Source organism: Symphodus melops (assembly GCF_947650265.1).
Source record: "Symphodus melops genome assembly, chromosome: 21".
Classification (NCBI taxonomy): Eukaryota; Metazoa; Chordata; class Actinopteri; order Labriformes; family Labridae; genus Symphodus; species Symphodus melops.
In genome coordinates, this window is record NC_136711.1 from 19,794,726 (window position 1) to 19,808,236 (window position 13,511).

Here is a 13,511-nt window from a genome sequence, read left to right on the forward strand (position 1 = left end):
CAGGCTAGAACTGGTTTAAGAAACATCTGGAAGTGTTCTCTGTGGCTGCTCTGTGGGGAACATGGAGACTCTCCTGCTTCACAGACTGGGGGGGGGGGGGGGGGGGAGAGACCAGAGGAAATATAAGAAGAATAGGACGTCCATCGTCAGTCTTTTCACATGGTGCCACCTGGTCTGTGGCATTTCAATTAGGAACACAACGCACTCCTTCATGCCTGTTGGGTGGTGGCGTGTGTGTGTGTGTGTGTGTGTGTGTGGGGGGGGGGGGGGGGGGGGAATACAATGTTGCCTGTTTTCTACCTCATTTTTCTTCAAATGAGGTAGGACAAGGTTCAGTGACTTCTTCAACATCTGAAGTTCCACAGGTTCAGTCCTGTGTGTGGGGGGGGGCTTCAGCGACACCATGGATAGAGGTCTGTGTGGGGGGGGGGGGGGCTTCAGCGACACCATGGATAGAAGTCTGTGTGTGGGGGGGGGGCTTCAGCGACACCATGATAAAGGTCTGTGTGGGGGGGGCTTCCTGTCAGTCACTTTTCCAACAGCTGTTTCCTCTGCTGCTCCCACAGGGCCTCCAGGTGATCCGCCCTCTTCAGCGCGGCCTATCAGAGCAGAGACAGAGATTTACAGGCACTGTCAATCATCTCATCCAGACACTTTGGGTTTGTTTTTTTAAATTTTTTATTATTAGTCAGGATTTTTCTTCCTCTCTCACCTCGTGCTGCTTCCGCAGCTGATTCACAGTTTCTTCCTTCTTCAAAATAGCCGACTTCACCCTGCAGACACCAACGAAGAAGAAGAAGAAGAAGTGAGAATGAGGACGTAAACAGGGAAGCTGTGTTTAGAGTCCATGTGGATGTTTAACAGGTGGTCTTCAGCTCCACTCTCAGACTCACACCTGGAACAGGTGAGCATGTTTCAGAGCCCGCTGACCTGGATCTGAATCCCCAGCTGGCAGACTTACAGTCCACGCCCATCACTGTTTATAAATATTATAGTATTATAAATATAATACTTTGGTATATAACGGTCAGAATCATTCTAAATGTTCTTTTGTTTACAGGAAGTGTTGAGAGGAGGGAGAATGTGATCGGTCACAAGATCTCCCAGTACTCGATTACTTTTTACTCCATGATTCCCCGCCCTCATCTCCTCTTCTCGTAGTGTTGATTGAGAGCCTTACCGTTGGTGGACTTCAGCCAGCTCCTCCTCCTTCTCCCTGACCACTCGCTCCACCTCCAGCCGCGACCTGGCTCGCACCTCCGACACCTCCACCTTCATCCTGCCGTTTTCCTCCTCCAGCATCACCAGCCGCTCAGCGAACTCCTGCCGGATCACCTCGGCCAGGCTGCGACGCTCCTCCGCCAGCTTGTCTCTGCTCTGCACATTCAAAATGACAAAGACATCAGAGACGTATCCTGAGACATCAGAGACGTATCCTGAGACATCAGAGACGTATCCTGAGACATCAGAGACGTATCCTGAGACATCAGAGGGGAGTGGGATTTGAGGATTTGCTGCTCACCGTTGTGACGTCTTGCGTCTCCTGCTCTTTCTGTCGGAGTGCGGCCTGCAGGCGGATCAGCTCTCCCTCCGCCTCCACCTGCTGCCTCCTCAGCTCCTGCTGTTTGTCCACGGCCGTCCTCTCCGAGCGCTCCAGCTCCCTCAGCTCCGCCTCGTATTTCTCCCTCACACGCTTCACCCTGACCACAAACGCAGGTTTCCTTTTCAACATGTGGGGGGTTTTCTTGTGTGCACAGTTGATACCGGACAGACTGTTTGCATCAGTGAGCGGCTCTCCCTCTCTCTCCCCCCCTCTCCCCCTCTCTCTCTCTCTCTCCCTCCCTCTCTGTCTCTCTCTCTCCCTCCCTCTCTGTCTCTCTCTCTCCCTCCCTCTCTGTCTCTCTCTCTCCCCCTCTCTCTCTCTGTCTCTCTCTCTCCCCCTCTCTCCCTCCCTCTCTCTCTCTCTCTCTCCCCCCCTCTCTCCCCCCTCTCTCTCTATCTCTCCTCCCCCCCCGCTCTCTCCCTCCCTCTCTGTCTCTCTCACCCCCCCCCCCTCTCTCTCTCCCTCCCTCTCTCTCTGTCTCTCTCTCTCCCTCCCCCTCTGTCTCTCTCCCTCCCTCTCTGGTTTTCTTCATCTCAAAGTTAATGACTAACCGAGACCCCTGACCCTGTTAAGAGCTCATTCAACACATCAGGTGAAATAATCCAGCGACACACACACACACACACACGCACACACCTGTTGTCAGCCGCCCTCTCACACTCCTCCTTGTCCTTGCTCGTCTCCTCCTCCAGCGTCCAGATGGCGAGCTCGATCTCTTTGTCGCGTTCTCGCCGTAGCCCTTCTTTGAGCTCGCGCTCGCGGCTCAGCAGCCAAACTTCCTGCAGACACACACACACACACACACACACACGCCACTTATTGGTTGTCATGGCAACTTTCTGACCAAACACCAGAGTGCAAACAGGTGACCATACGTCTGTCACTTCCTGGTTGGTGGTTATGCATTAACAGAACATCCGCATATGGAGGTTTCAATGACAGCTCTATAAAGAGGCGCAGGGTCACGACCTCTCTGGGTCTTTAGAGAAGTGGAAATGTTCCACGCATTGTTTGAAAAACAGAATCACACTCTCAGTTTCCTGTCTTTGTCTAAATAAAACCAGTCCAAATAGAAGTGAATATGAACTTCCTCTGACAGGTTTGATGTTTCCCAGCTCGGACACAAAGAGCATGCAGACTGTAGCTGTGTGCCATAAACATCAACAAACCTCTTTCTTCTTGTAATTTTCTTCCCACGTCTGCTTCTCGATGTCCCAGCGCTCCTGTAAGGCCCTCATCTCCTCCTGGTTAAACAAAGAAAGCCTCGGTTAGCACGCCGCAGCCCTGCTAGCTTCCTGATGCAGGACGGATACCTGCGGCTCACCTGGTGCCTCCTCTCCTGCTCCGCTCTCGTCTTGTCCAGCTCGTCCCTCAGGGCTCGTCCAGCCACAGAGCTGTTCTCCTCCAGCTGCTTCCTCAGGTCCTCCAGCTCAGCGCGCTGCCTGCAAGTCACACACACACACGTTCACTGTTAACTCTGACACGGGGGTCGGACAGCGTTCGAGGCTGCAGGGTTGTGTGGAGGACTACGTCGGTACATTAGGAAGTGTGAAGCGTCACCTTGCAGCCAGCTGAGCCAGCCGCTCCTTCTCATCAGACACCTCCTTGTAGAGACGCCTCCTCTGCTGCTGCAGGGACAACTCCTCTTCCTGGAGCTGCTTCTCATATCTGACACACACACACACACACACACACACACACACACACACACACATATACACACACACAACACACACACACACACACACAGTATTAGATTAGTTTAGTTTTAAATTCTGGTAACATTATTACCCTCATCATCACAAAAAATTATGTGCAAGTTTCTCTCTCTCTGATTGGACAGGTGTCCCTCTCTCTCTGATTGGACAGGTGTCCCTCTCTCTCTCTCTCTCTCTCTCTGATTGAACAGGTGTCCCTCTCTCTCTGATTGGACATGTGTCCCTCTCTCTCTCTCTCTCTCTCTCTCTGATTGAACAGGTGTCCCTCTCTCTCTGATTGGACAGGTGTCCCTGTCTCGCTCTCTCTGATTGGACAGGCGTACCTCTGCTTGGCTTGCTCCCTCTCTCTCTGGCACTGCTCGTCCCTCTCTCTCTCCAGCTGCTGGCGGAGCTCGTCACACTGGCGGACGTAGCGTTGGGCCGCCCGCTCGTCGGCGTGCAGCAGCTCGGCCTCGTGCAGCGTCCGCAGCTTCTTCAGCTCCTGCTTGTGCTTGGAGATCAGCTTCTGGATCTCGGGCTCCAGGCCTGAGGGAGGACAGGGGACACATGGGCTGGATGACTCGTCTTCTTTCACAGTATTGATCCTTTGTGTTAATGATTGCAGTTACTGTAACGTCTCAAAGCTGTAACTGAGTAAAACAGACTCCACATCAGCACTTTGCTACTGTCTGGGACTGTTGAGGGAACGACAGGGAGAGTTTCTGAAAACATCACGGAGCCTCTCAGCACACAGTGCTTCTTACCTTTAACAGTGATCTCTTTGATCTTCTTGGTTTTCTCATCGATCCATTTCTCCCTTCGGATCTTCTCCGTCGCGCTCATTAACTCTTTTAACTTCTTGATTTCCTGTGAACAGAGAAGGTATCTGAGCTGGCGTTCAACCACACCTTCAAGACAACGCTCATTAGAAAGAACACATGTGCTCTCCAGCTTTACATAGAGCATCATATCATGTTTATATGCTGTGACAACCACATTTCAACCAATAAAGTTTATCAAAAAGAAAAGATGAACAAGCTTCATGTTTGCCTTCGTGTCACAGAGCTTCTTTGTCTGGACTCTGAGAGGAATCATGAAATGAACATGAGCACATCGAGTCCTTCAGTGAGACGGTCAGATGGGTGAGTGCAGGACATTTAGCATGACAGAGCATAAATCAATGTTATCTACACGATAAAGGGAAGAGAATGAGGAGACTCACATGCAGACAGGCTCTCCGACAGAAGAAGAGAGAGAGACACACGTGAAACAAATGGTAGAGCGAGAGAGATGGTTGTGCCAAAGATGACTGCATGAGAAGAGAAAATAAAAGTTACCTCACACAAGGGACCCAGAATTTGCCACACCTGAAAGCCAGAGAAGAAGGAAGACGAGGACGAAGAGGGACAGCGAGGATGGAAGGAGGGGAGAACAAAGAAGAGAGCGTTAAAGGCAACGACGCGAGAAAGCAAGAGCATCTCACACGACGCAAAGCACGAGCAGAGGAGCCGGAGTCATTCGCACGGAGCATCCTGCTCTCACCATTTCATGCTGCTCCTGCATCAGTGCGATCTTCTTGGTGTACTTCTGGTCCACCTGCTGCAGCTCGCCCAGCACGCCTTCACAGCGCTCGCTCAGAGCCTTCTTATCGTTGATCAGCTGATGAAAGACACCGCCAGGGACGGAAGAAACGACGTGTAAGGAAGCTGCGACTGAGGGAGGAGGTTGTGTGTGTGTGTGTGTGTGTGTGTGTGTACCTGATCGATGAAGGTGAGGTGTCTCTGGATGGTGGCTTCATATTGTTCCTTCTGGAGCTGGAAGTTTCTGGCCAGCTCCTTCTCGGTCTCCTTCACGTGTCTCACTGTCAGCTCCCTCTGCTGGGCCTGAAGGCAGAGAACAGACACCTGGTCAGGTAATCTGCAGCACTGAAGCTCACAAAAAGATGATATATTATTCTGTGTGTTCCCTGACCAGGGCGGTCTGCAGCATGTTGACGGTACGCTTCTTCTCCTCTAACTCCAGTTTGATCCTCATCATGGATCCAGTGATTTCGGCGGCTGTGGCAGACGCCTGCTCCACGCCGATCAGCTCCTCCTCTGACAGCACGGCCTGGGATCGGACACAAACACCAGCAAGGTTAAAAACCAGTGAGGGAAAACACAAAGCCCCCTCCCGCTCCGATGAGGTGGAACGCGGACCTCTCTGTGAGAACCGGAGGTGACAGAGCGCGGCCTCTCCTGCTCCGACTTCTCCATCTCATCCAGAAAGCTCATGATGCTCTGCAGCTTGGCCTCGGAGAGGAGGGCGCCCCCGTCTGGAAGCGCAGGGTGATGGCTCAGCTGGCCGTGGCGCTCCAGGTTGTCAGTGGTCAGAGAGTTGGAGTCTTCGTCCTGTGACGGGACAAATAAACTCCACGTTACGAGGAAATCAACCTGAGAGGAACTGAACATGTTATTGAACTCTTGAGCTGATGGCCATGTTGGATTGGAGGAGACTCACTTCATCTATCCAGGCATATTTCTCTTTGTGGTAGCACTTTGGCTCCGACAGCCTCTCTGGCTCCTCCTCCAGCAGCTTCAGGGTGTCCAGCAGCTCGGTGAGAGTGGTTTTAGACGGAGCCCTGCTGGACAAAGCTCCGTGCCGCTGGTCCTCCACGCTTACCGACCTCTGCAGGATCTCCTGGATTGTGGACATAAGAATCCATCTTACAGCAGGAACCAAACAAGAGAGCTGCTTCAACACAAGACTTCAGATATTCACCTGGGAACACTGGGAACCTCTGCAGTTGGATAAAGCCGGCGAGACGGGCCTGAAGCCCGAGAGCTCCCCTAAGTCAGCCACAATTTTCAGATTGGAGTCTGGAAACAAGAAACAGCAAAGTTTCTACAAGATGAACTTTTGACCTTCTGAACTTTGCAGACATGCGAGCGAGACAAACAGACCTGTGTTCTTTGCTTTCACATCTGTCGGAGACATCAGGCTGTTGTTGCTCAGGGAGGCAGGACTTTTGCTGGTCAAAGATATTTTGGGCGGTTTCCTGCGTCCGGTCTGTCTCACGTCCTCCAGCTCATCTGTGACCCGCTGGGCTCTCTTCTGCTGCAGCTCCTGCAACCCACCACCAGGGGGAGACACCAGACAACACGTTGTTGAGAGATAAAAAGGACTACTTTTGAAACGTTTCTTTAACCCTGGAGCTCACACTTACAGCAGGTGTGTCCTCCTGGGTCGCAGCTAAGCGTGCGAGGCGTGCTTTCTCTTTACGCTGGAGCTTCCTGTCGTTTTCCTGCTGCTGCTCCACACAGATGTCCAGATCCACTCGGATCTCCTGATCCTAAACGGGTTAGTAAACATCAGCAAACCTGCAGATATGAAGCTTTGAGGAGGTGAAGAGTCAAGCTGTGGATTGTTGGTTGTTACCTGTGAGCACTGAGATCCTCTGTGAGCAGACAGAGCTGGAGAGATGGCCCTGAAGCTCAGCTCCCCAAAGTCAGCCACCACGTTTAAGTTGGAGTCTGAGGAAACGAAGAACTCATTAACACACTCCTGTTATGAGATCTGTTTTTGATAGATCTGCCGTCCTTTTGGCCACCACGCAGACACAGACCTGTGTTCTTGGCTTTGACGTCTGTGGGGGACAGCGGACAGCTGTTGTTGCTCGGGGACGCGGGACATGTCTTAGACGGCTTCTTGCGTCCGAGCACGCCGCTCTGCCTCGGGCTACCCGCCTCTGCCTCGGCCGCTTGCTGCACGTCTGCGACCCGCTGTGCTCTTTTGTGCTGCAGCTCCTGCGGCGCACCACAAGAGGGAGACAAAGGACCATGTTGTCATCCATCAAACTCAAGCACTCAAACATTAGGGAGAAAAGTCACACGGAGGATTCATTCACACGTTCAGATATAAAGACAGTTTGCACAATGATCATTGAAACACTTGAGTTTATAATAGAGTGTGACTGCTTGCACAAAGAGGGGGAGTGTATCGATGCTGTGTGCGAGCACCTTGATGGCAGCGAGGCGGGCCAGCCGAGCTTTCTCTTCACGGATCCTTTTCCTGTCTTCATCCTTCTTTTGCCGCTGCTCCGGGCCGACGTCCTCTTCTGTCCTCTCCTCCCACTCCTTACAGCACGATCCAGAGACGGGGACAAAGGACAGAGACACTGTAAACCGGGTGATATCGTAGAGACTAGAAGGTCATCATCAGCCTGAGGACGACGGGATACCTTTCTTTTAGTGGCGAGGATGCGTTTGAGCAGCGTCTGGTTAGTGTGACGTCTCTGTGCGTGGCGTCTGTACCAGCGCTGGATGCTGACCGCTGCTTGGTTCACCTGCTGAATGAACCTTCAGAGACACACAGAGGAACGACACTAAGTCACAGAGCCACTTACAGAAGAAGATGAAGAGAAGAGGGAGCGGGGGGGGGTCTGACCTCTCAGCCTCCTCCTCAGTGGCCTCCCTCCTCCGGGACAGGGCGGGGCTGCCGTGCTGGGCTGACACTGGCGACCTGTGATTTGAGGGCGAGGAAGCTGAAGAGAAGTTCTTCTGGGACTTTGTCAGCGAGCCGTTCTCCTGCGACACTTCATCGTTGGCTGTGGCCTTCAGGATGTTGCTGCGAGTCCAAAGAGGTCAGACATTTTTTTAGAAAGCTCAAAAAGAAGTGAAACCTGTCATTTCACTGTAACATCAGTCGAAACATTCGACTCTTCAAAGGTCAGGAAGGGATTTCAGGACTTACTTAAAAGACGGCTTCTGGTTGGAGCTCTTCGGCGTGAGGGGCTTTTCAGAGTAGTTGTTGTGTAAGATGGTGGTGACAGAGTTCCCCACAGCTCCCTTGTTGCTCCTGGGGGGTAAGTGGGGGGGGGGGGGGGGGGGGGGGGGGGGGGGGAATAAGGCTGAAACCTTTTATCTCTCTCCTCCTCAAGGTCTTACAGTAAGTCACCCTGCACATGCTGGCTGACTCTGTGGGGACGATTCATGGGAGACAAAGTGTGTGTGTGTGTGTGTGTGGGTGGGTGGGTGGAATTCCTGAAGGCAGTATCAGCTGCAGTGATCAACAGGTATGAAACACGAGAAACAGAAATGTAGAATGCTGCAGCACAAGTCGTCACTGTGCTCGGGTGAGGTTGTCTCTGTGTGTGTGTGTGTGTGTGTGTGTGTGTGTGTGTGTGTGTGTGCGTGCTGCCCACCTGTTGTTAGCGGTGAATGTGGCAGCCAGTGCGATGCCAGGCTCTCTCTTCTTCATGCCGGTGGGAGAGTCCACGCTGCCCGTGCTGCGGGGGCTCGACTGCACGGGGAACGCTCTGGGCTGATCGTCCTGAGGGGAGGAGAGAGAAAGTTTACACACTCCTCGCCTCCGTTGATGTCACACACTGTGAGGTCTAAAACGAAGACAACATGCAATAATACCAGGATGTTCCATGTGGTTCTGTCGGGTGAGGTCTTGCTGAGGCTGGCCAGTTTCTTGCGTCCATCAGAGCTGCGGTTAAAGAGGGACAGGCAGTCCTCAGTCTGCTCCTGACTGTGAGACACACACAGCTTAGTGTTAAAGAACACACAGGGCTCACTCTCATCCGTCACATTTAATGAAGTAGTCACTGCGGGTTGGCTTGTTTCCTCTATTCCAGGAAATTAAACTGACATTATTTGCATGAATGTGCATGAAGGGATTCTAAAGTGTGGCCTCAGTTTTCATGAAGAAGAAGATGATGGGAAACATTTGTAAACAGCCCAACATAAAGCTGACACCCTGAGTTGTGTCTTTTAGTCCTTTGTGATTAAATGTTGACGTGACAGCTGCAGATATGGGACTCATCCCGTTCTCTTCTCCCCCCCCCCCCCAGAGTCCTGGAATCCCGTTTGTGGCAGCTGAGCGTCTGCTGGGGGGGGAACTGTGCTGAGGATTCCATGTTAATACGTGCGTGCATATGTTGATCCTGGTGGCCCGTCCGACATCCTTCAAACAGCCTCACACAGCAGCTCCTCCATCAGGAGGCACAGATGCAGGCTGAGCTGCTGTCTCGCCCCGCCTCCACTCATATCTGTGCTGTGCAGGGGGCTTCTGTCTGGGTACGTTTAGAAATCTGTGTGTGTGTGTGTGTGTGTGTGTGTGTCTAAGAGGAGGGGGGTTAAGCCAGCTGGCCCAATGAAAAGCAATCTGACAACACTATTCAGGCAGCACATTCCTCTACTTTCTGCTTTACAAGAGGGTGATGCATGAAGGGAGGAAGCAGAGGAGAGGGGCAATGGCAGAGTCTGAGGGGGGCATTTAGAGTGTCTTTAAATTTAAAGCCCCTCTGCTCTGCATCCTCAGAGGCAGTGAGGGGGGGGGGGGGGCTGGTGGCAGCTGCCGGACAATAGAACCAGTGCCTGCACACACACTTTCGTTCTTTCACTGGCTGCAGGCTGGGGGGGGGGGGTAACCTGACCTCGAAGGTCCCGGCCCTCCCCCTCTGACCCGGGACAAAGCAAGTCCTCGCACCCTCAGCAACCTCAGCAACAGCCGCCCAGCTTCCCTCTGCTCTTTATCACGCAGTCGCTGGCGCGCCACCATTCCCATTGTCTGAGCGGCTGCAGCTTCAAGGCTGCCAGCTGTTGCTGAGTGAAGAGAAGCCCTCCGCTCTGAAGAAGACTCCACCACAGACTCTTCCTCCTTCTAAACTCTCACACGCTCTTCATCCAAAAATTAACCACCTTTTTTTTTTTTCCTTGCCCTGTTATTTTTGGAGCGTGTCAGTCACTTTAAAGGTCATTTGATCTGACTGAATGTGAAGTGCATGTTTTCCCCGGGGCTTTGCTGAGTTCATGTAACAGCACATAATGTTCTATATGCATCTCAGTGTGTCAGTGTCAGTGAGAAGGAATGAGGAACACAGCTCTGACAAAGACACAGGGCGGATGCTTCTGAAATACAAGCAGCCATAGTGAAATGTTTCAATGGTCATTACATCAGCAGGTGTGTGTGCGTGTGTGTGTGTGTGTGTGTGTGTGTGTACCTTAAACTGATGTTGGCCTGCTGGTTGACCTGAGTAGTGCTGTTGGACCGCCGGAGGTTCTTGATGGAGCGCGAGCCGCTGAAGCTGGTTTCACTCTGTGGGTTTTAAAGTTGTGTAGTTTCATTGACAACATGTCCACTCACTCCTCCGTCGTTTCCTCCTTCACATCATTCTACTCTTTAAAAAACTAACTGCAGCTCGTCTTCCCTTCAACTCCGCACAAACACATGATCACATGTCCACGTGTTTGATGAAGAAGACGGGCTTCTGACTTGCTCATTGCTGCGCCTCGAGTCGATGAGCACACGTGTGGCGGCGGTGTCACTCACCAGGGTGTTGCGTTTTCCTCGGCTGTCGCTGGCCACAGACACCGACACAGACCTGGAGAAGTACTTCCCAGGTGACGCACTGCTGGGTCTCCTGGACACCGTGAGCTGGGAGCCCGACAGGCTGAGGTCCAAGGCATCTCCTGAAGCGCCTGTTGGAATGGATGACGGGCTGCGTGTTGTATGCATCCTCTGAAAGCCTGGAACAGAGTCAGACAGAGCTTTGTCCTGAGGGTGCACTGCTTACAAGCACAACAACAGAGAAAAGAACTGCTTCCCTCAATATTTAGTCTCCCATGGTAACCAACAACAGCCGCTGGGATAGAGTGACAATACAGACCCCCCCCCATTAGACCAGATCAAATCATCAAACAACGAGAAAAAGTTCCTGAAATATGATCAACAACAACGCCATCTGAGCTCACAGACAGGTGCATCACCTGTAAGAAAACAACAGGCCACACTAAGTCTAAGTGGACAAAGGGACGAGAGGACAGAGGAGGACGCCTCACGGGCTCCACGTCCTCACGGCGCGCTCCAGGTACCAGGATGTGACAGAGGATCATTAACACCACCACACCAGGAAGGCTGCAGTTTGGTAATATGTTGTTTTTATGTTTGTAAAGTTGGACTGTTCTTCATTGTTGTTGTTTATTGTTTGTGTGTGTGTGTGTATCTTCCAGCCCAGAGAACACACACAGATGTTAACTTTACAGCTAACAGATGAGTTGTCACATCCACTGTGTCCAATAATAAACCAATAAATACACAAACATCTATTATTTTCTTTGGCTTTTACCTCCAGTTGAGTGTTTTTATCCCAACAGCAGAATCCACTAGATCTTTTTTTTTGTTTGTTTTCAGAGTTTTTACTTATTTTTAAATGTGATTTTTATGATGTTTGGATGAAATGTATTTTACTAAACTTAATGCACAGCACTTTGGCTGTTATAAATGTGCACTATAAATAAAGTTGACTTGACTTTGAACAGACAGATTATAGCTGCAAAATGTAGCACCTGAACACACACCACAACAACAACAACAACAACAACAACAACAACACACACACACATTTAATAGCCTTTCACAAACAAGAATAATTAGCATCATTTTGTTGATGTTTATCTGATTATAACGTGCATATAACTTTGTATTCTTTGTTAATGAAATAATGACATTGTACCTTTCTGATTTTGATGTTTGTTTATGGCTTTTTTATATTTTCTGTTTACATTATACTTTCTTTATATTTGTTTGTTTATATGTTATATAAATATATGTTTGTTTTTAACCTTGTTTGTGGCTGCAATTCTGTGTTTTATATTGTGATCTTTTTCACTCTGCTTGAGAGGTGTCCCTGAGGTTTTATTTTGAAAGGCGCCCATAAATGAAATGTATTATTATTATAATTACTATTATTAATATTATTATTATTATCATTATTGTTGACACAGTTAAAAAGTCAGCTGCCTTGTATGTCACTCATATTTTCATCACAAAAACAAGACTGTGAGTAACATGAATAAAGACCAGCAGAAACACATATTAATATCAGTTATTATCAAACAGACAGTTCATTATTAAAGCGTTGCTAATGGCAACCATAAACCTTAATAACGTTGCTGTGTTGACTGGGACTGATACACATTTGACGACACATTTATTACCACATAAAATACTTGTTATCGTGTTATTGTAAAAAGTCAAACCCGTAAATGTGTTTAGCTTTAAAGAAGAATAAAAAAAACACCAAGTTTTCAAAGGAGGTTTGGTGAAAACATTTCTAGCTAACAGTTAACGTCTCTAACGTCTCCCTCGTCATCCTCCATAAAGGCTGTAAACAGGCTCAAACTGAGTACTTACTTTAAAAACTGGACGCCAACATCGCAGAGAAGCTCAATATACTCTCTCTCTCTCTCTCTCTGTGTGGTGTTTAAAATCCAAACACAATCCTTTTCGATCCGCAGAGAAAGTCCTCCGTTCACTGGGACAGAAAATCCCATATTATCGTCTCTGTGGCAACTACACGGACAACCGACGCCTCTCGACGGCTGTGATTGGTGGAAAAGGAAGAGTGTTGCTTTGTTCGTGCTCCTGATTGGCTGGGTAGGATTGCCAGTCCGATGTATAATGCTGCATTCATGTCGCATCGGAAAAATGAGTTTCTAAGTTAAAAAAACGTTTATGAACACCTGCTTAAATCGGAACAAGTCGGAAACTCAGTAAATAATTAGACATCCGACTTGCCGAGTTGACCTCGGGGGCAAAATATGTTGTATCACTGTTCAAAAACAATGTATTATTCTGTATTTATCCCACATCACCATTTTCTCAAATTTACTTTTACACATTTACATTTCATTGATCTTCTTTGTAGCATCAACGCTGTTTTATTTGTTTTGTTTAAACGACATTCAGACTTGCAGAACTTATATTATCACGTGACCACACTCCACATTAAAGTCGGAAGGAATCCTTAACTCTGAAATTTGAGAGCAGCATTTGAATGCAGCATTCCTTCCAGGGGGGGCGGGACTCAGGAAACGGTTTGGTTGAGTTAACAAAAGGAGGTGTGACAGCAAAATAACATTTTTCCACAAGTGATCAGTCAGGGAGCTCATAAATAAGAGGAAAACAAAGTCCCAGTCCAGCAGTTGTATTTATTTTACGTGCATATGTAATTAAACCATAAGCACATTAAAATGTACAGTATAAAAATAAAAACAGCTTCAAACACCTTCTCTCATTTCAGTTTTAATCAAAAGAAGGCATCTCAACATTTCAGCATTCAAATACGATCAAGTGCTCTCATATGGAATGCATTAAACGATTAACTTATCCAGAAATAAATTACCCAGAATTCCCCTTAAAATAAGAAAGAAATCACGTGATAG

General features: G+C 49.4%; 2 protein-coding genes and 1 long non-coding RNA gene across 4 annotated transcripts in view; 1 reads left to right on the forward strand and 2 right to left on the reverse strand.

The window, feature by feature from the left end:
- The window catches only part of LOC306817093, a 160,747-nt gene that overhangs the window by 114,293 nt on the left and 32,943 nt on the right, over positions 1-13,511 (forward strand). The gene's annotated exons all lie outside the window — the stretch shown is intronic.
- On the reverse strand, positions 444-12,668 carry cep131 (centrosomal protein 131). Of its 2 annotated transcripts, XM_079333621.1 has the most exons (30): positions 12,481-12,668; positions 10,618-10,814; positions 10,289-10,383; positions 8,703-8,814; positions 8,483-8,610; positions 8,032-8,136; positions 7,726-7,905; positions 7,520-7,637; positions 7,299-7,415; positions 6,905-7,085; positions 6,718-6,812; positions 6,506-6,631; positions 6,243-6,405; positions 6,061-6,158; positions 5,800-5,979; positions 5,499-5,690; positions 5,272-5,409; positions 5,058-5,183; positions 4,843-4,959; positions 4,638-4,667; positions 4,065-4,167; positions 3,645-3,846; positions 3,164-3,271; positions 2,928-3,045; positions 2,773-2,847; positions 2,240-2,382; positions 1,523-1,700; positions 1,181-1,377; positions 713-773; positions 444-599 (listed from the first exon to the last, which is right to left on the reverse strand). In XM_079333621.1, exons 2-30 carry the CDS (start codon positions 10,801-10,803, stop codon positions 528-530), a joined length of 3,744 nt encoding a protein of 1,247 aa, XP_079189747.1. In that variant the 5' UTR covers positions 10,804-10,814; positions 12,481-12,668; the 3' UTR covers positions 444-527. The 2 variants fall into 2 exon arrangements, with proteins under 2 accessions (XP_079189747.1, XP_079189748.1); XM_079333622.1 differs by lacking the exons at positions 7,726-7,905; positions 8,032-8,136 and having other exon boundaries at positions 12,481-12,667.
- The window catches only part of rnf213b (ring finger protein 213b), a 27,871-nt gene continuing 27,623 nt past the window's right edge, over positions 13,264-13,511 (reverse strand). Inside the window, exon 64 of the mRNA XM_079372325.1 lies at positions 13,264-13,511. This exon is cut by the window's right edge and continues 182 nt beyond it. The gene's annotated coding sequence lies outside the window, so the exon portion shown is untranslated.

Coding starts and splice junctions, on each gene's coding strand:
- cep131 (XM_079333621.1), bottom strand. CDS start 10,803: ATGCATACAACACGCAGCCCGTCATCCATTCCAACAGGCGCTTCAGGA. Junction 8,815..10,288: donor CAGGCCAACATCAGTTTAAG/GTACACACACAC, acceptor TGTGTCTCACAG/TCAGGAGCAGACTGAGGACT. Junction 5,410..5,498: donor CCTCCGGTTCTCACAGAGAG/GTCCGCGTTCCA, acceptor GTCCGATCCCAG/GCCGTGCTGTCAGAGGAGGA.